This window comes from Tarenaya hassleriana, unplaced genomic scaffold, assembly GCF_000463585.1.
Source record: "Tarenaya hassleriana unplaced genomic scaffold, ASM46358v1 Cleome1, whole genome shotgun sequence".
Lineage (NCBI taxonomy): Eukaryota > Viridiplantae > Streptophyta > Magnoliopsida > Brassicales > Cleomaceae > Tarenaya > Tarenaya hassleriana.
Window position 1 is genome coordinate 4,848,782 of NW_010960187.1, and position 19,631 is coordinate 4,868,412.

Genomic DNA, 19,631 nt, shown 5'->3' on the forward strand with positions numbered 1-19,631 from the left:
TCGTTTCAAGCATAATATATCCTTATACCAGTGCATGCAGAGCCCACAACAACAATTGTGTATATGCATATGGACCATTGCTTTTGAGTGACCGAGTTATCCCTTGTGTCTCGTTGACCATCTATGAAACATGACATTTCTGATTCAGAACGAGCTATGCAAACATACATTTATGATTTATGTATAAAACAAGTTAATACAATTCTGATTCAGAACAACAGTTTATGTAATAAGCAAGTTAGAAAGGATTCTTGCTAATGGTCCAGGACATAAGCAAAGGTTTGGGGCTTGGCATACATCAGGAAGAAGAGAACTAGAGTGACTTGCCTCACATCCTATGTAAGAACTAATCATCAGAAACAAGTCATGAGTTGCCGTTATTCAGCTTGCTTAATCTGTGATCCTTGAAGATTCAATTGACTTTTCTGCATCGGTGATTTGCTCCAAACTCTTTCTGTACATCATTGTCGTGGATCCCAACATGTCCTCTCCGAATCCGCAAGCGTTGAAGAACAACCTAACAGATGTTTCTTGATAAGTAAATATCAGGTCTTTGCATATACATATAGTGATCAGAGTTGCGATATCTCCCAAAAAATCCCAGATATCCTAATCAATCAGCATGTTTTGGTATAATTGTAACCTGTTCTTTTCCAGTTTTGTCAACTTACAATTGTATTTTGATATTTCACATACTAATCTCAAACTGTCCCATTTCCAAGATACTCACAGAGCAACCGTGATCATATACATCCTGAAAAGCTAGACAGGACAGTGCGGAAAAGAAGGCTTTCGACAAAATTAAGGTTGAGTATTGTAAAAGACCCAAAGTTGGTACCTTTCACGCTCTGAGCAAAGAGCCGCTATGTCATAGATGTCTCTGCTTGTGAGAAGTCTATTGAAACAATAACAGAAATGTGAGCATAAAAACAAAAAGTATCAACCTCTACTCTAAAGGCACAGAATCTTTGAGGAGAAAGTTGAAGGTTTAAGGATAAAATAAGCAGATCATACAGGAGAATACCATCTCACCTGATAATTCTTCTAATAATAATTTTACCAATTCCCATCCTCTGAAGTGAAGGAATAACCTGGAAAACACTGAAACAAGATTATATTAAAAAAACACGTGTTAACCAATCTTAAGCAGCAATAAAGGTTCACGTTGGAACTCAAGGACATATCAGAAAAATTGAAGATATGAAGCACATTCCATCAAACAACATGTTATGCAGAGGTCATGCTATAGTGAAATAAGGTACCATGACATCGTAGATGGAAGCGGTCAATTCACAATCAGAAACAGCACGACCAAACCCAACAAGCTGACCATTGGAAGGGGTGACTGGCAACACATCCCGAAATACACCTCTCAGAGGGCTGACAACTTTGTTTCCTTTCCCGATGTCTGATGGAGACAAAGATGAGGACAGGCTGACATCAATAAGATGGGATTTGCAGAAAACAGAGACAACAACTGCACTGTGGGAGATAGCAGTGCACAGCTTTTTCATGTCCATGATCTCTTTGATGCTCCCATTTGGTAACCGGTTGCACGAGTGGTTGCAATGCAAATACAGATCTCTCAATTCCTGCAGATTTACATCCTTTTTTGTAGTGGATATATAAATAGGCAGTGTCGAGGCAGCATTCAACTCCTTGAAATTTCCTGGGTTTCTGCTTGTATCATCACTGCCACCATTGCTTCTTCTCACCCATCTTAACTCCATAGATACAACAGAAGAACTACCAGCATAAACCGCCGAGCCCATATTCATCAGTCTCTCTTATTCAACGATCACCATCTAACCAGTAAAAAAGACATGAAAACCGAATTGAACCGGACTTCGCCTGTGTGAATGATGGATATATAGCAAAGGTTTACTTCTGGATCAAAAATTAAACAGTTAATGGATATATTGTCAGATTCATAAAGAATGCCAAACCAAAATGCAAAATGCAAGGGTGAAGCTCTCAAGCTACTGTACGCAAGAATTCGCATTTCCATAATGAGAAAACAAACGCTACTTTATGCAATCAACAGGGACAGCAATGAACAAAAACTGTTTAAAGATGGCATTTCTTCTAATTAGTGTATGAAGAAACTGGCAAATTCACCAGAAATAAACTAACTTCACAAAGATTTGGAATTTCCTAGGAGACAAACTATTAAACTGATCTTTCATCGGAGTGAACTTTATCAGGAAATTCAATACCCAGAAAACAACTTGATTTCTTCCTTCCATCAAAGAGAAAACTTGATTTGTTCTTCTCATATTTTACGTGTTCATATGCATTTCGGAAAAAGCAAGTAACTACGAGAAGTAACATAAATCATTCGGAAGTCTATAAAACATGAGAACCTGACAAAAGAAATCAGATTTCGCCAAGGGAATCAGCCATTTCCGAGGTGTAAAGTTCCAGCCTTTCCATCTGCAAATAAGAGTAAGGACGAGAGGCTCACAAAAGATGATTTGGGATGAATGTGAAAGTGAAACGCAAGGCCCACATTTTTATTAGTTTTATAAATTTAACCCCTACTTAAATATAAGAAAATAATACCCCCCAAGGGATAACCGCGAGTACAGAAAACGCGAGTACGGTGGTGATCTCTCTTCCCTGGCGATCAAACTGCGGTGTAATGAAAAAGGCTTGTGTACTCGCTCCAAGACCCCCCCTCCCCGTCTCTCTCTCAAAGCATGTAACGTGCCTTTCCCTTCATCAGAAATTTTGTTATTTGGTCTGCTCTTTCTTAATCTTGGATTGGGATTTAGTCTTTTTCGCTCTTTCGCAGTGTAGTGAAGATACTACTGTAATGATTGTTCTTCTTTGGTTGAGCTGGTTAATTTTAGTTCTGAGTTTGTTTCGATTATGATTTTGTTTGCTTTGTTTCAGTCTGCTAAACCTCTGGATCAGATTATCTAATTTGAATTTTGAAAGTTTCCGGCTTTTGCATTTTGAACTTTTGGACTTGTCTCCATTTGATGAAACTGCTCAACATCTGGTGGATTTTTGCTGGGTTTTAGGGTTTTGGCGTTCTGATTTTATTTGGGTTCCTTTGTCTATGATCATTGTGGAACCAAGTTGCAGTCTCGGAGACGACCACTGAATCACTGAACTTAAGAGATGGCGGATTAGTTTATCCTTCATTGGCTTTTTCTATGTACAGAAAGTCAGTCAGGAAGGCCGTCAGCTTGATTGTTTTGCTTTGTTTCCCCTTTAATGACTTGTGCAAGATGATAGTATGCGTTGAAATGAGGGTTGTCTGGTTGTTTTTCAAGTAAAAGAATGTTCTTTATTCGATTCTGATATATGTTATCTGATGCAGGCTGAGTTATTTGTAAGTTCATTGCCAATTCCTTAGATATCCAGTGTTCTTTTAGTTACATCTGGATCATGTCTTATGCATCTTGCTATTGGGACTTGCTAAAAGTTCTTTTGATAGTTCAATTTTACGAGTAAACGTTACTGTAAAGTGATGCATGTCACTGAATGTAAAGGGTGCGTTGGTATCTTATTGCACACTTGAAAATGGAAATCTTTAGGCATATAGAAGATAACATTATAGTTTTAAGTGATGAAATTTCATGTCTGCTCAACTATTGCTCTGGAGCTGGAACAATTTGGAAAGAGAGCCTTCCTAGTGAAAAGGACTGAAATATGGATATCAATTAGCTTGTGATGGATATGGTTTCAGATGGAACCCTATCACGTATGGGGATCTATGCAGCTGAAGAGCGTGAACAAAAAAAGTGGTGCTACTTCGTACAACACTTCCGCATCTCTAGTCTTAATTCTTTCTCACCATGTATGGCCATGATCTTTGTGATATACTTTACTTCGCAATTGTTGTCCATGAAGGTTCCTTTGGTTAAGAATGATGCTTTTGGTTGTAAACTACTGTTCGGTTATAAATTTTTCTAATAGTTTGTTCTTCTCTGGTGCCTTAACAGGTTAGCTTTGATCAAAGGGTTCATTTAAAGGAATAAAAAACTTGATGGGGATCGATCTTGAAATGCCATCAGGAGAATACCATAATGTGCATTTGGGTGATAACAGACACCAACGACGACATGGAGATGGGATAAACTTAAACTCGGTAAACAATTTAGAGCTCCACGAAGGGATAGAATTCGAGTCCAAAGAGGAAGCATTCGCTATCTACAAAGAGTACGCTATGTCTGTGGGATTTACGACAATTATAAAAGCTAGTCGTCGTTCAAGAATGACAGGGAAGTTTATCGATGCAAAGTTTGTCTGTACAAGTTATGGAAGCAAAAAAGCTGCAAGTTCAGAGGAAACCAGAGGTACTGCTTCAAATACAGAAGGCTTTAACATTCCTCAAACACATAGACGTGGAAGGATGAACCGTTCTTCTTTGAAAACTGATTGTAAGGCATGCTTGCATGTCAAGAGAAGGCAAGATGGGCGATGGGTTGTTCGTACTCTGATAAAAGAACACAACCATGAAACCTTTCCTGGTCAAACCCATAGCACCAAAGGTCGTGGTTTTTCAGATAGTAGCAGAGCAAGGATGAAAAAGATGTCAAACTCCATGTTGAGAGAATCAGGTAGTGACAAGAAACTTGAGAAACAATATGGTGCAATTGCGAAAGAGATAAATAGCAGGCAACAGTTAGCTTTAGAGGACGGTGGTGTTGAAAGACTCCTGAACTTTTTTACAGACATGCAAGAAGAGAATCCTTTCTTTTTCTATGCCATGGACATAAGCGGTGAGCAAACTGTAAGAAATGCCTTTTGGGTTGATGCAAAAGGCAGGTTAGATTGTGATAGCTTCAGCGATGTTGTGTCTATCGACACTATGTATATCAAAAACCAGTATAAGCTGCCACTTGTCCCTTTTATAGGTGTGAACCACCATGGTCAGTTTTTATTGCTTGGTTGTGGATTATTAGCAGATGATACTGAATCTGAATTTATCTGGCTCTTCCGGGCATGGCTAAAAGCGATGGGAGGACGCCAACCAAGAGTTATACTTACCAGCCAAAACAACATGCTAAAAGAAGCTGTTTCAGAGGTTTTCTCCTCTTCTCGACATTGTTTTTACATGTGGAGTACTCTAGGTCAGATGCCCGAGAAGCTTGGTCATGTCATGAGGCAAGAGAAAAGATTTGTGGATGAGATTAATGATTCTATCTATGACGCTAGCACGAGTGAAGAATTTGAAAAGAGATGGTGGGAGGTGGTTGATAAGTATAATCTGAGAGATAATTCTTGGCTCCAGTCGTTGTATGAGAATCGGGAACACTGGGTTCCTAGATACATGAAGGATGTTTCTCTAGTAGGGATGTCTACAGGCCAGCGATCAGATTCTGTAAATTCCCATTTCGACAAATACATTCAAAGGAAAACTACACTGAAAGCGTTTCTGGATCAGTACAAGGCCATTATGCAAGGACGATGTGAAGAGGAAGCAAAATCAGATATGGAAACATTGCACAAACAACCTGGGTTGAAGTCTCCATCGCCATTCGGGAAGCAAATGGCTGGAGTATACACACATGCGATGCTCAAGAAATTCCAAGTTGAGGTATTGGGAGGAGTTGCTTGTCATCCTAAAAAGGAAAGCGAAGATGGAGCCAAAAGAATTTTCAGGGTTCAAGATTATGAACAAAAACGTGCTTATGTTGTGGTGTGGAACAGTGAATCATCAGAAGTTTCTTGTTCATGCCTACTGTTTGAATTAAATGGCTTCCTTTGCAGGCATGCCATGATTGTTCTGCAAATGTCTGGCATACTTAGTATACCTTCTCGGTATGTACTGAAACGTTGGACAAAGGATGCAAAAAAGAGAGAAGTTGTAGAAGCACAGTATGAAGTAGCTCCATCCAGGGCTCAACGATACAGGGATCTTTGTCATCGTGCTTTCAAATTGAGCGAGGAGGCATCTCTATCCGAAGAGAGTTATATTATGGTAACTAACATGCTGGATGAAGCTTTTCGGAAGTTTGAGAATATGAATAGCTCAATCGGAAATGAAGCAGAGTCAACCTCACTTGCAGCTCAAGATCCTCCCCGATATGAAGAAATCACACAGAGCAACGCATTTGATGCAAACAAGAACAGCACAGCTGAATCTCGACAGGTCCCCCTTCTCTTGATGGAGCATAACAAAGTCACTGACTCCTGTCTTTTTTCTGAGGGTTTTTTTTTTTTCAGGTACATTCACTGCATGAAGTTCTAAGCATTGGCAAGCAAGAAGTGTGGAGAACGACGGTAGGCCATGAGATTTTACTCTTTTCTCGTACCGATGAAGCAATATACTGCCAGAAACCCAACCATATGTGCTTTCTTTTTCATGAAGTTCAAAGTCTATTCGGACGTTTTTTGGTTGATTGTGTCAGGAACTTAGGAGTCGTCCCTCCATTGTTGTCGATGACTACCTCGGTGCCCAAAAACTCTCACACGGAATGGTACACTAGCTTTTTTTTACCAGTTATGAATTCCTTACAGTTGTAACGTTCCTTATGTTTCTCGTTATTCTTTTGTGCTTCAGGTAGAAAGCGATTCCATAACCTCGAACCGTGATGGTTATTGTGCAGACCAAAGTAACATACAATCACTGGTACTGATATTTTTTTGCTTATGGATCTTCGTTTGGATTTTCCATGGAATTTTCATAATATGATCCAAGATTCTGCTTTCTATTGTCCATTGCAGGCTCATCCAAATTCTCTTGCATCAGTCCCTAGTGTTCATTCCATAACTCGGAAGAGGCTTTATCGAGCTGTCCGTTCTCTAAGTTCTCTCGCCCTTTTTCTCATGTGTTGAGATAATATTTGTAGTATCTATGACATTATATAACAACTTGTTAATGGTGATTCTTAGCAGGAACAGTCGAGTTTCAGACCGCAAGCTATGACTTCATGTTTTAACATTGATGACGGTCTGCAAGAAACGGTAAACGACTTGAGCAAGAACTGTTGCATTGTCTAATCTCGCTCTCGCGCCTTTTACGGGTTTTCTCTTACAATCTCAGGGACAGACGAGTCTCAGAGATCTTCAGCCAGACAGCAATGCCTTGAAGCATCATCAGTCCCGACACACATGACCCTTCATAAAGCTTTTCTACGGTACAAGAAAACACATGACCCTTCATAAAGCTTTTCTACGGTACAAGAAAATATCTGTAACGAGGGCATGGTAGAATAGAGATGATCATAGTAAATGGAGGTTCCTTCAGTTAACACTTCACATACAGTTCCATCGCCATGTAAATCCATGAACAGAGAGCACCATGAGGGCTTTTTTTTTTTATCAAAGCAAAAGCTTTTTGCGGAACTTAAAGCTCCTAATCATAGCAAGAGGCCAAATCTTGTTCTTGCAAAACAAACCCAAAGATACACAAACTGAATCACAGTAACAGTATAACTGTAAAAGATAACGACGAGAAATGGAATGAATCTGCATGGATAGAATCATAGAGGCAAACTTTCATGTCAAAGCAGGTATTCAACAACATTCCCTCTTTTTGTTCAGAGTCTAATCCAAGGTTGGAGACAACACTGTAAAGAAAAAGAGATAACCATTGTTCCATTGTCCCGCCATTGATTATCTATCGAGAAAACTATTTTCAATTCCTCGACCAGGACTCAGCCAAAAGAAGCTCAGAAACCATAATGCTGAAGAGTAAAACCAACCCAAACCCGGAAACTTGGTACTACAATGGCCTAAATACTATGTCCCGGAAAGACAAATAGTCTGCAAACATGCCAAAGAAGAAACAAATGACTACCTGTGTTTCCTTCACTCCAGAACAACTTTGGCACCAAGGGCTTTCATCTTCTCGATAATCTGCTCACCTTCTTCTTTAGACACTCCCTTCTTCAAAATCGACGGAGTCTTTTCCACCAAATCCTTGGCTTCCTTAAGACCCAAATCAGTGAAACTCCTAACCTCCTTGATAATCTTGATTTTAGCAGATGCCTCATATGATTCCAATTTAATCTCAAACACGGTCTTCTCTGCCTTTTTCTCCTCCTTGGCAGCTCCTCCACCAGCTTGGCCCTTGGCAACCATGCCTGCCATCCCAGCAGCTGCCCCTGGCTTCATGACACCGACAGTAGGTGGCTCTGTCATACCCTTTTTCTTCATTATAATTGTACCAAGTTCTGCGATTTCAGACAGCGTGAGGGATGAAACCTCGTCTACGAGTCTGAACACACGCTCTGTGGGAGGACTACGGTGCTCTGTTGGATCAAAAGTTGCTGGATCATAATCGGTTGGGAGTCTCCTTGGGTCGATTTCTTCCTCTTCCTCCTCATCTTTCCTTGCCGGTTGACTGTATTTCCGCGAACCCCCAACTAACGAATTGAAGTATATAGCTCCAGGTGTATAGGATTTCTGATAAAACCCAATTGATAAATGTTGCCTTAATCTCAAAACCAAGCTCATCTTTAGATATCCAACTTAGCCTATTACCCTATTCCTGAAACCAAGTACCGAGTTTATCACAGATATGTCATCTCCTACTCGCAAGCGGGATATAGTATCTGTTTCAGCAAGCCAATGACCTAAACACACAACAGCAACAACGAAAGGTATAAGGACACTATGTCATGCAATTCGAAGTTCCGATTACAAAAAAAAAAACAGAGAGAGAGAGTTATTCCGGAAAAAAAAAGTTTGCAACTTGATCCATTGTACGCTGTGTCAAAATACACTTGCGAAGAAAACTTTCAGTTTCATCATAACCATAGAAATAACCAGTCTTTCGAGTTCCTGTATGAACTCTAATCGACCTAACAATACCATATCAGTTCTCCAAATTCCTCCCCAGATTCATACCCATTTCCCAGATTCAGCAAAAACTCGAAAAGCTTGGAACTTTAAACCCAAAGAGACACCGCACATAGGGAGACGAGAGAAAGGAATAGAAAGAGGGAAGACAAACCTGCCGGAATCTGCCGGTGGCGGAAAGCGACGGTGGAGATTGGCCGTAGATGATCTATGATATCTTTTGGAGATCTTAGGTTTTACAGGGTTTTAGGTTTCAAAGGAGGCGTTTTTATCTGATGAGGCGACGTGTATCTAGTTTCCGTATGTCTACCGTCCGATTCGTGTCAGTCACTCGTGGACGGTGAGGATCCCTTTTGTAGTTATCTACATTTTCAAACCAAAGTTCTTGCATAATTTAGTACCCATTTGAGAAAGTCCTTAATATTAAATCGTTTCATCAAACAAATATAAATAATATCAAGATCCAAGAACAGAGCCAGAGACACTGACATTCAGTTACTTCTAAAAACCTTTTCTTCTTTCCCTATATGTTCTTGAACTTCTCCAAGCTCGCAAAACCGAGGGAAAACCAGATACAGAATCGAGCCGTCTCTTCTTTCTCGAACAAGCCATCCATGGATTCTTCAACTAAAGGGAAAGGGAAAGTGATTGGCAATGATGAAGAGGAGAGCGAAGAGACTGTGAGAGTACCAAGACCCAAATGGTACGTAGCTTTGATGAACGAAAGCTTTCATGGAAAATGCAGAATCCATCAGAACAATCGGAGAAACTTCTTCTGCTTCATTTGCCGCACCGCCTTCTGTCACGATTGCGTCGATCCTCACTATCCTCACCCTCGTATTCAGGTACGTTCCATCTGTTTCTTGCCCACCAAGTCATTCGAAAACCCTTGTTTCATGTTCTCTTATGGTCTTTTCTCCGAAGTTCCTTGTTCTCCGCCTTGTATGAGAAAATTGCTTGTGGCTTTGAACGTGAGTCTGTACCGTAATCTGTAAGTTGTTATTTTGCTGTCTTTTACCGCTTCTTTGAGTAGTTTTGAAGAAAGTTCTGAGCTTTATGTTCTGCATTTTCATGGATTGTGTTTGTGTTTTCCTTCTGAATCTTGGGATCCAACTTTTGTTTGCCACATTTCATTTGGGACTTGTTACTCTTCTTCACATGTTTCTTCATATATAACTTTTACATCAAATGTAACAAACTCATTGCAGTTGCCATGTTCTTATACCCTTCTGCATCATCCTTCTCTCTTTTTCAAATTCCATCAAAATTAAGATATAACCGAAATGTTTCACAGGGGATCGAAGATGGCATGGTCGGACTGGAGGAGATCTCCAAGCTCATGGACTGTTCTGATATTCAAGTAATACACATATCATCATCTCTCTTCTTCTTCTTCTTACTTCCAGCTTAAACAGAAACAAGGGTTCTGATCATACGAGACTTTTGGGATCGCAGACTCGTTTTTCTGCTTATGATGAAAAAAAGATACCGCTGAAACCGAAGCACACAGAGATGTCCATAAAAGAGTGCAAGAAATTCATATCCAAGGCTTTCATGTTCTGCTCTCTTTCTTGCAAGGTCTCATTTCAATCTTTGCCTGTTTCCCCAAAAAAAAAAACGTTTCGGTAAGAGATGAAAGAAAATGAAATACTGAGAAAGTGAGAAGAGTTTGTTGCAGGTGGAGCATGAGTTAGAAAAAGTGGGTGATTTGCACAGAATCTGTGTGCTTGAAGATTCATCAGAGAGCTCTTCAGAAGATGATCAAACAGTCTCGGGCTCTGGTATGGATATACTGATGAACAGGAAACAGAAATAAGAGGGAAGAGATTTAGGGGAGGAGAAAGAACTGAATGGAGGAGGAAGAAACGAAGCGGTCAGAAGACTGTTAAGCTTTGTAAGAACTTGATACCCTTTATAAAAACACTGAAAAGGGCAGCATCAGTCATTCTTAAAGCTCAAAATTTTCTGGGTAAAGTCTGCAACTTTATTCAATATATGCTGCACTGTACATGAACGGTAGTTAATTGAACAATCCTGAGGATTGAAGTTCTTGTTACGTTCAGTTTCTTGAGTTGGAAAATGACCAGATTCAAGTAAGGCCAACCGGTTTCTTGCGCGCCACGTAACTTCATCGTACATAAAACACGAACACTCTCCTTTGCTGTTCCCTAGCTGGCTTTCTTGAAGTCGCCTCTTCAAGAAGAAATCCCTCCGCCTTGTAGAATTGCCAGATTATCAGAAAGCGACCAAGAGTCACTGATTGACTCGGAGGGTTTGACTGTGAATCTTAGTAACATTTGTTAATCAAGATACGGCTGGAGAAACGGTGGTGGTGTGGTGGTGATGTGGACATCTGACCGGAATTGGACTTCAACCAAGAAATTGATGTTCGTACCAACTCTCATCAGATCAACTAATCCGTGCTTTCTGCTCAACCAAACCAAAAGTCGATCCGAAATGACGAAACTACCCCTACCCTCGGCGAACCACTTCGGTTCCGTTTGGTTTGGTCCGCTGTCCATGTCTGACTTACTACAGCTCGTGAGTTGCGTGCAGAACAACATCATCACGCAAAATTAGGAAAAAAAATATACATTTTAAAAGTGGGAGCGTTACGAAAAAAATTCGTCTGTAATGTGAAATTACCGTTTTGGGCATTTCCTTGTCGTACTTGCTTTTGATACGACTCGTATTTGATATTTTAGCATAGTTTCCAACAAATCAAAAAAATTAGGTACGTAATTTTTTTAAAAATAAACTCAATAGATGAATTACGAAATGATAATAAATAAAATATGGGAATGGTATTAAAATGGCATGATATGATTATGAGTGGAGTTGGTGGGTCATGCACCCTTGACCCGACAGCGGCCTTGCGTGAGAATTACAAATTTCGGTTCATAAAAAAAGCACAATAGTCCATAACCATAACCATATTTTTCAAATTATTTTCCCCCAAACATCGAAAACTTGCAAAAAAAAAAAAAAACAAAAGGCATTTTTTTAAAGCAAAAGCATGCAAGTTAAAAAGAAGTTCCAATATTAGCTATCGAAAAATTATTGGCTACACATTTTAAAATATTGTTTCAACGCATGAATAGATTCGGTTCTACATTATACAATTTTTGTGTATTCGGTTATGAAAACACGACTAATTTAATTTTTTTTTTTATAAATATTTTAGTTACTTTTATATGCAGTTGCAAATTTGCATTATGTAAAGAAAACTAATACTTACAGAAAAATTACAGAAATGATTTAATTGCTAAAAACAAGAAGTTGTGTCCATTAGGATAATTATTTTATGATATTTACGAAATGTTACAACATCTGCTTTTGACCGATATAAATAGCAAATTTACTATTTTCCTAACGAAAATGCTCAAATACAAATAGAACATTCTATTTATTACTTTTAATAGTCTAATCTCTGTTTTTTTCTCTCTTTCTTTTTATAGTTTAGTGCTATGGAATTCGACTTTTGATTAGTGGAGTGGAAGTCACCTTTCCAACAAAAAGATGCACTATTAGTATATTATATATATATATATATATTGCTTGGCATTTTAATAAATTTTCTTATTTCACATAAATGGAAACATCACTGTATATAAATTTTTAGAAAAAAGAGAGATATAAAGATGGTATGGGAAAAGGTTTATTTTAATCAATGATAATTGTTAAAAACAATAGGTCAATATCATTATATATTTTTTTTTTAAAAACTCGATTTAGAATTTCAAAAAATAAAAAATTATAAAGCTTATGGATTTCCATATCAACTTTTTTTTTTGGTGAAAATACAAAGAGGTCCATGACATTAATTGAGATTTGAGACTTCGCTTTTTTTTTCTAATTATTAATCATCCTTTCTTAGAAAATTAAGATATCATTAGTTGTGAAAGCCACTAATAAGATCCCATCGTCCATCATTAATTAACAAATTCATAAAAATATTTTTTAAATACATAGTAAAAAAATAGATTTATTAATACAAAAACCATTAACTCAAATCAATATAGGTTTTTAGGAAGGCAACCCGAAAGCGGATAAGATGTGTGGGTATCGGGTCGTAATGGAAGTACAAAGTCCATTTACGTAATATCCAGATAACTCAGGGGTATAACTGTCACTCCATCCCAGCATTTTTTTAGTTGACAAATTGCTGTCTCCACCTTCCCTCCCGGAAAATCTCCGTTTTTCTTTTTTTAATCTCTTTTCGATTATTTTCCTCTTTTCTCCTTCATGCCCCGGGAATTCCTCCATTTCTCTGTTACATATAGGAATAGAAGCAATCTCTCTACATATATATACACACACACATATATATACACATCATTACAGAAGAATCCCCACCTTTGACCTCGTCGTAGGCGCGTCTCCGTCTGCTTCTCGTCGGACTCGCTAAGGACATGGCACCGAGTGGACGGGACGTGCAGTTGATCCCGGTATCGTCTCCGGCGATGGCGGCGGAGGCGTCAATCGGCGGAAGAGATTCCGATATAGGGGCGATGGAGGAAGTCCGGCTTCTCGACGCGTACGATGACGGAAACGCCGCCGATTTGAGTAGGATCGAGGAAGGCGGTGGGAGCGGCGGTGTGAGAAGGATTCAGGTGAGGGTGACGGGCATGACTTGCGCTGCTTGTTCGAACTCCGTGGAAGGAGCTCTGAGGAGCGTTAATGGCGTGCTGCAAGCCTCCGTAGCCTTGTTGCAGAACAGGGCTGATGTCGTCTTCGATCCCGATTTGGTCAAGGTTAACCATTCTTTCCCCTGTTGCTTGTTCGATTCGGACAAATTCGTGGGATTTCGGGTGGTTTTTGGCATGTTCTTTCTGGTTTTCTGTTGTAGTGATTGAGGTGCTTCGTGAGATCTTCATGGGTGGATTTTGTCTGAGTAAATTTTTATCCTTTCCTTGTTTGTTTCCGTATGAAGGACTCAACAAAGGCAGGATCTTCGTGGGTATCTTAAGTTTTTGTTCTGCAAACTGTAATAGCTTGATTGAGACCTTTATAGTGGGAATCGGATATCAGTTACTTAACTAATCAGTGTCTGCGAACTTTGGGTTGCCATTTTTAATATATACAAGATATAGATTGTCTCTTGGCCCTTGCTCTAACATCAGAGGATGCATTTGTGATCATTTCTGAAGTTAGATCGACACCCATAGTCATCTCTGAGAAAGGGAACTCTCGGGTTTTGTTTGTTTGTATCCAGAAAGTAACTGATTATGTCTTTAATTCAGGAAGAGGACATTAAAGAAGCCATTGAAGATGCCGGATTTGAGGCAGAGATTCTGTCGGAACCTATGACCAAGGGCAAGGGGACAAAAGCGCAGGCTACCTTGGTTGGCCAGTTTACAATTGGAGGGATGACATGCGCTGCCTGTGTTAACTCGGTTGAAGGCATTCTAAGAGATCTCCCTGGTGTCAAAAGGGCAGTGGTAGCCTTGGCTACTTCGTTAGGAGAAGTCGAGTATGACCCGACTGTAATAAGCAAAGACGATATAGTTAATGCAATTGAGGATGCAGGTTTCGAGGCTTCACTTGTGCAGAGCAGCCAGCAGGACAACATTGTCTTAAGGGTTGATGGCATCTTCAATGAGTTTGATGCACATATCCTGGAAGGCATACTTGCTCGGTTGAACGGCGTTAGACAATTCCGTCTTGACCGGATATCAGGAGAACTGGAAGTGGTGTTCGATCCAGAGGTTGTCACTTCAAGATCCTTAGTGGATGGGATTGAAGGAGGAAGCAACGGGAAATTCAAGTTGCGTGTAATCAATCCTTATGAAAGGTTGACATCTAAAGACACCGGAGAAGCTGCAAACATGTTTCGGCTTTTCATCACCAGTCTTTCTCTCAGTGTGAGTAACTTCTTCATTCCATTTCCATCTGTTTTCAAAGATGATCTACTGCTGCTAATTGAAACAATTGTGTGATATTTTTTCCCGATCCAGATTCCGCTTTTCTTCATCCAAGTAGTGTGCCCGCACATTGCTGTTCTAGATTCCTTGCTGGTCTGGAGGTGTGGACCTTTCTTGATGGGTGATTGGATGAAATGGGCATTGGTAAGTGTTATTCAGTTTGTTGTCGGAAAGAGATTCTACATCGGAGCAGGAAGAGCTCTTCGAAATTGTTCAAGTAACATGGACGTTCTGGTGGCACTGGGCACATCAGCTTCTTACTTCTACTCTGTTGCGGCTCTTCTATATGGAGCGGTCACCGGGTTTTGGTCTCCGACATACTTTGAAACAAGCGCTATGCTGATAACATTTGTACTGTTGGGGAAGTATTTGGAAGCTCTCGCAAAGGGAAAAACATCAGATGCTATCAAGAAACTCGTAGAACTTACTCCAGCAACGGCAATTTTGCTTGTCAAAGGCAAAGGTATATTTCCTCCTGTAATTTTCTGTTCTCGTCTTAAATAGACGTGTGGTAATATAGTTTATCTGAAGGCTTTTGACACTTTTCTATGAGGCTGAAAAGGAAAAATCTTTGATCATCAGACAGAAACAAAAACACAAAACAGTTAGTTTGCTGCTGACAAGTTTCATGATTGGCGTAATTTGTAGGAGGGAAGGTAGAAGGGGAAAGGGAGATAGATGCTTTGCTGATTCAGCCAGGTGACACGTTAAAAGTTCTTCCGGGAACAAAGATCCCAGCAGATGGGGTTGTGATATGGGGTTCGAGTTACGTAAATGAGAGCATGGTGACAGGAGAATCAGTTCCGGTATCAAAGGAGGTTGATTCACAAGTGATTGGGGGTACTATCAATTTGCATGGTGTTCTTCACATTGAAGCTACAAAAGTCGGGTCTGACACCGTTCTGAGCCAGATTATAAGTTTGGTCGAGACAGCCCAAATGTCGAAAGCTCCTATCCAGAAATTTGCGGATTATGTAAGTACTGAATATAGCATATATCAATCTTAATTTGCTAGTTCCTTTTTCGATATATTCATAAACATGAACATACTTCATCCTGGATTTTTCCATGGTGCAGGTCGCCAGCATTTTTGTCCCAATAGTGATTACTTTGGCATTATTCACCCTTTTGGGCTGGTGAGATTTTATATAGCAGTTTCTATAATGTCGGAAGCGTCTCTGCTCTCATCTCTTTTGAACAAAATCTTATGCAGGCTAATCGGTGGAGCTGTTGGAGCCTACCCGGAAGAATGGCTGCCGGAAAACGGGACTTACTTTGTTTTCTCTCTTATGTTTGCGATATCTGTTGTAGTAATCGCTTGCCCTTGTGCTCTCGGTTTGGCAACTCCGACCGCTGTTATGGTCGCGACAGGAGTCGGGGCAAGTAACGGTGTCTTGATCAAAGGTGCGGATGCACTCGAAAGAGCTCAGAAGGTGAAATATGTGGTATTTGACAAAACCGGCACTCTAACCCAAGGGAAAGCTACTGTTACAACTGCGAAAGTTTTCTCCGATATGGACCGTGGAGAATTCCTTACGCTCGTGGCTTCTGCCGAGGTCAGGAATTCGTTTCTAGTTTCTTCAGTTTGTTAAGGATAGAAGGAGAGGGGGTTTAAACTAAACGTTTTATCTGTTTCTTTTTCTTTAGGCAAGCAGCGAACACCCGCTGGCAAAAGCTATAGTTGAATACGCTCGGCATTTCCACTTCTTTGACGAGTCTGAAACAGACAACAAAGACTCCCGAGTTTCTGGATGGCTCCTCGATACCTCGAATTTCTCCGCTCTTCGTCGACAGTTATACCTCGAATTTCTCCGCTCTTCCGGGAAGAGGAATTCGATGCTTCGTTAACGAGAAGCTTGTTCTGGTTGAGTTATTATATTTCATTACAGCTGCTTTCGATTGTGGAACATTTTTTCTATCTTTGCTTTTAACCAGAGGGTTAATCTTTCCATCAATCAGGTAGGGAATCGTAAACTTATGATGGAGAACGGTATTGCTATCCCGGACCACGTGGAGAGTTTCGTAGTGGAGCTTGAAGAAAGTGCAAAGACGGGAATACTTGTAGGCTACGGCGGCGAACTGGTAGGCGCAATCGGAGTTGCGGATCGGCTAAAGCGAGAGGCGGCAGTGGTCGTGGAGGGTCTCCTTAAAATGGGCATTAGACCCATAATGGTCACTGGCGATAACTGGAGAACAGCCAGAGCTGTCGCCAAGGAGGTTAAGCCCACATTCATATACATTTTCATTTCTTATAAATGATTCAATGATGGAGGAGAATCACCTGTATGATATATATACATATATATATATATATATGAACAGGTCGGGATCGAAGATGTGAGGGCAGAGGTGATGCCGGCGGGGAAGGCGGATGTGATACATTCGTTGCAGAGAGACGGAAGCACGGTGGCTATGGTGGGAGATGGGATCAACGATTCGCCTGCTTTAGTTGCAGCGGATGTCGGTATGGCGATCGGGGCGGGAACAGATATAGCGGTGGAAGCTGCGGACTATGTCCTGATGAGGAACAACCTGGAAGACGTGATCACGGCCATCGATCTGTCCCGGAAAACCTTAAGGAGGATCCGACTAAATTACGTGTTTGCCATGGCATATAACGTGGTGGCGATCCCGGTAGCGGCAGGAGTGTTCTTCCCGTCGCTGAGGGTGCAGTTGCCGCCGTGGGCCGCCGGAACGTGCATGGCTCTGTCGTCGGTCAGCGTCGTTTGCTCGTCCTTGCTTCTTAGAAGATACAAGAGGCCAAGACTCACCACCATCTTGGAGATCACAGTGGAGTAGAGTGTGCAATGATGTGTGTATTCTTTGTATAAAAAAAAAAAAGGTCCCACGGACTTTGGTAAGAATCCGACCAGAATGGTCGTCCGTTCCGGTTCATGTAGAATGGTTATTTGTTGAAGTTTTTTTTCCTTCTTCACGAAATCAAAAGACTTGGTCTTGTCCCTCTCGCAAACACAACGCGTAGATCATATTGACATCGCCGATGTTTTATGACGAAAATCATTGATTCAACTTCTTGAATAAAATTCGCTTATCTTTTTTTTTCCTTCTCTATTGTTGAATTTAGTCGGTTACATATTTATAACAATTTAAAAAAAAAAGAATAATACGATCAACCCAACAAATATTTACTATGGTTGTGAACATCGTCGGGATAATTTATTTTATTTGGAGGATTATTATCTTTTTTATTAGGTAGAATTCGAGAATGGAGGGGGAAGATCAAATCAAACGAAGAGGGGCTTAATTGTATGACCGAACCAAACTCAGAAATAGAATATCAGAAGATACATGTACGGTTTGATTTGAAGTCACTGTCCCCCGTGAATTTTGTAATAAGATGACCGCATTTAAAACGAGGTCTAATTGTTTTTAGGTATAACTGTAACGGAAAAAATACGACGTTAGCATCTTCTCGTCATTGCTAACGGACATCGTTCGACATCTTAGCTTATATATATATAATGATCGATCGATTTAAGTGATGTGCTCGCACGATATGGATCGGATTAGTAATTATGGACGTTTTAGAAATCTGTTTTTTTTTTTTTTATTTCTCATTAGATTTTCATGAGTAGAAATCCACTTTTAATATATTTGGCTTCATACTTTTTTTTTTTTTTTACAGATTTTAAAACTATGGTATTGAAGTCATTGATATAAATAATTAACAAAAAAAAATGCTCTCATTCTCTCAAACAAATCTGAATAAACAATAAACCAATTTTTTTTTTGGGTAAAAACAAGAAACCGTATTATCCTAAATTCAGCGTGGAATTCAATGCAAATGCCATAATGAATTTGATTAAACATTTCCCTGCATATAAAAAGGACCTTGAACTTGGACTCACCCTATGGTCTGTCTCTTCAAGGAAAAAAAAGGAACAAAGAATAAAAATAATTAAAAAAAAAAAGAGCACTAAAAGAAACAAAGAATGAACAGCAACTCTGAAGCAGAACGATGGTTACAATACTATGAACAACGAGTACAGGAAATGGATCCGTCAGTCACCGCCGTAAAAGTGACGTCATCGTCGGAATCTTTCACCGGAGTCCACGTGGCGGCCCCAGAGATGGCCTCCCGGCGATCTAGGGCTTCGAGAAGAGCCAAACCCGCGACATTCGTCAACGCAAACCCTAGCAACTTCCGGGCCCTAGTTCAGCAGTTCACCGGCCGTACCTACGGCGGAGAAAACTACTTCAGAAGAAGAGCTCCGGTGACTTTGTAATGGAAGGAAATCTTATTATAATCTTATTGTTTATACGCGTATCAATTAGTTCCTATGTTTATGTTATTTGTTACCTAAACTCACTCCATCATTAAAGTATTCAATCATGTATATATTCCTCTTGTATGTTACAAACTTAATAATACGAAAACCCTATTCTCTAAACCTAGTTTATGGTATCAGAGCCGACGTCTTGCGACATCCTGTTCTTGTCTTCCACGCCATCCAAAACTAAGCCACCATGTCTGCCGCTGCAACACCTTCATCTGATGGCACTCCCGTGTCCACCGACACCGTTCATCCCTACAATCCCGATAACTCCTCTTCTCCGTTGATCAACATCAACGTCACCAATATCTCCAAACTCATGGCGTCCAATTACCTTACATGGAGCCTGCAAATCCGTTCCCTTCTTCAAGGTTACAACCTCGAAGACTTCCTTGATGCCGACAAGTCCGTCTCCCCGACGACAACTGAAAACAACACGTCCGTGACAAATCCCGCCTATGCCTCATGGTTTCGCCAAGATAGGCTGATTTTTTCAGCCCTTCTCGGCTCCATCTCGACGTCATGCCAAGCCCTCATTGCTCGAGCCACCACCACAAGCGACGCATGGATCATTCTTGCCTCAACCTATGGCCGATCAAGCAGAGGGCATATCAAACAAATCAAGGACCACATGCGACGCTTCACCAAAGGT

At 40.3% G+C, this 19,631-nt stretch overlaps 5 protein-coding genes across 15 annotated transcripts; 3 read left to right on the plus strand and 2 right to left on the minus strand.

Moving 5' to 3' along the window:
• Positions 1–155: 155 nt before the first annotated feature.
• Positions 156–2,483, minus strand: LOC104811673 (uncharacterized N-acetyltransferase ycf52). 4 transcript variants are annotated; one of them, XM_010538472.2, is made up of 5 exons: positions 2,364–2,483; positions 1,263–1,805; positions 1,033–1,091; positions 839–895; positions 156–517 (listed from the first exon to the last, which is right to left on the minus strand). In XM_010538472.2, exons 2-5 carry the CDS (start codon positions 1,776–1,778, stop codon positions 391–393), a joined length of 759 nt encoding a protein of 252 aa, XP_010536774.1. In that variant the 5' UTR covers positions 1,779–1,805; positions 2,364–2,483; the 3' UTR covers positions 156–390. The 4 variants fall into 4 exon arrangements, with proteins under 4 accessions (XP_010536774.1, XP_010536766.1, XP_010536757.1 ...); XM_010538464.2 differs by having other exon boundaries at positions 1,263–1,851; XM_010538455.2 differs by having other exon boundaries at positions 1,263–1,887.
• A 122-nt stretch (positions 2,484–2,605) lies between these two features.
• Positions 2,606–7,302, plus strand: LOC104811701 (protein FAR1-RELATED SEQUENCE 1). 7 transcript variants are annotated; one of them, XM_010538500.2, is made up of 8 exons: positions 2,606–2,701; positions 3,954–6,106; positions 6,181–6,237; positions 6,366–6,434; positions 6,518–6,586; positions 6,682–6,750; positions 6,850–6,921; positions 7,018–7,302. In XM_010538500.2, the coding sequence occupies exons 2-8, from the start codon at positions 3,998–4,000 to the stop codon at positions 7,120–7,122; spliced, it is 2,550 nt and encodes an 849-aa protein (XP_010536802.1). In that variant the 5' UTR covers positions 2,606–2,701; positions 3,954–3,997; the 3' UTR covers positions 7,123–7,302. The 7 variants fall into 7 exon arrangements, with proteins under 7 accessions (XP_010536802.1, XP_010536819.1, XP_010536837.1 ...); XM_010538517.1 differs by lacking the exon at positions 2,606–2,701 and adding an exon at positions 2,708–3,808 and having other exon boundaries at positions 7,001–7,302; XM_010538535.1 differs by lacking the exon at positions 2,606–2,701 and adding an exon at positions 2,708–3,808 and having other exon boundaries at positions 7,007–7,302.
• Positions 7,303–7,415: 113 nt separating this feature from the next.
• On the minus strand, positions 7,416–9,019 carry LOC104811737 (50S ribosomal protein L7/L12). 2 transcript variants are annotated; one of them, XM_010538555.2, is made up of 2 exons: positions 8,915–9,019; positions 7,416–8,534 (listed from the first exon to the last, which is right to left on the minus strand). In XM_010538555.2, the coding sequence occupies exon 2, from the start codon at positions 8,413–8,415 to the stop codon at positions 7,768–7,770; it is 648 nt and encodes a 215-aa protein (XP_010536857.1). In that variant the 5' UTR covers positions 8,416–8,534; positions 8,915–9,019; the 3' UTR covers positions 7,416–7,767. The 2 variants fall into 2 exon arrangements, with proteins under 2 accessions (XP_010536857.1, XP_010536864.1); XM_010538562.2 differs by having other exon boundaries at positions 7,416–8,449; positions 8,915–9,010.
• A 245-nt stretch (positions 9,020–9,264) lies between these two features.
• Positions 9,265–10,837, plus strand: LOC104811754. The gene is made up of 4 exons (XM_010538574.1): positions 9,265–9,605; positions 10,055–10,120; positions 10,216–10,338; positions 10,439–10,837. The coding sequence occupies exons 1-4, from the start codon at positions 9,288–9,290 to the stop codon at positions 10,574–10,576; spliced, it is 645 nt and encodes a 214-aa protein (XP_010536876.1). The 5' UTR covers positions 9,265–9,287; the 3' UTR covers positions 10,577–10,837.
• Positions 10,838–12,979: 2,142 nt separating this feature from the next.
• On the plus strand, positions 12,980–17,642 carry LOC104811764 (copper-transporting ATPase RAN1-like). Its single transcript, XM_010538583.2, has 10 exons — positions 12,980–13,514; positions 14,004–14,624; positions 14,718–15,147; positions 15,333–15,658; positions 15,762–15,820; positions 15,898–16,240; positions 16,332–16,477; positions 16,512–16,548; positions 16,644–16,901; positions 17,007–17,642. The coding sequence occupies exons 1-10, from the start codon at positions 13,173–13,175 to the stop codon at positions 17,481–17,483; spliced, it is 3,039 nt and encodes a 1,012-aa protein (XP_010536885.1). The 5' UTR covers positions 12,980–13,172; the 3' UTR covers positions 17,484–17,642.
• Positions 17,643–19,631: the final 1,989 nt, after the last annotated feature.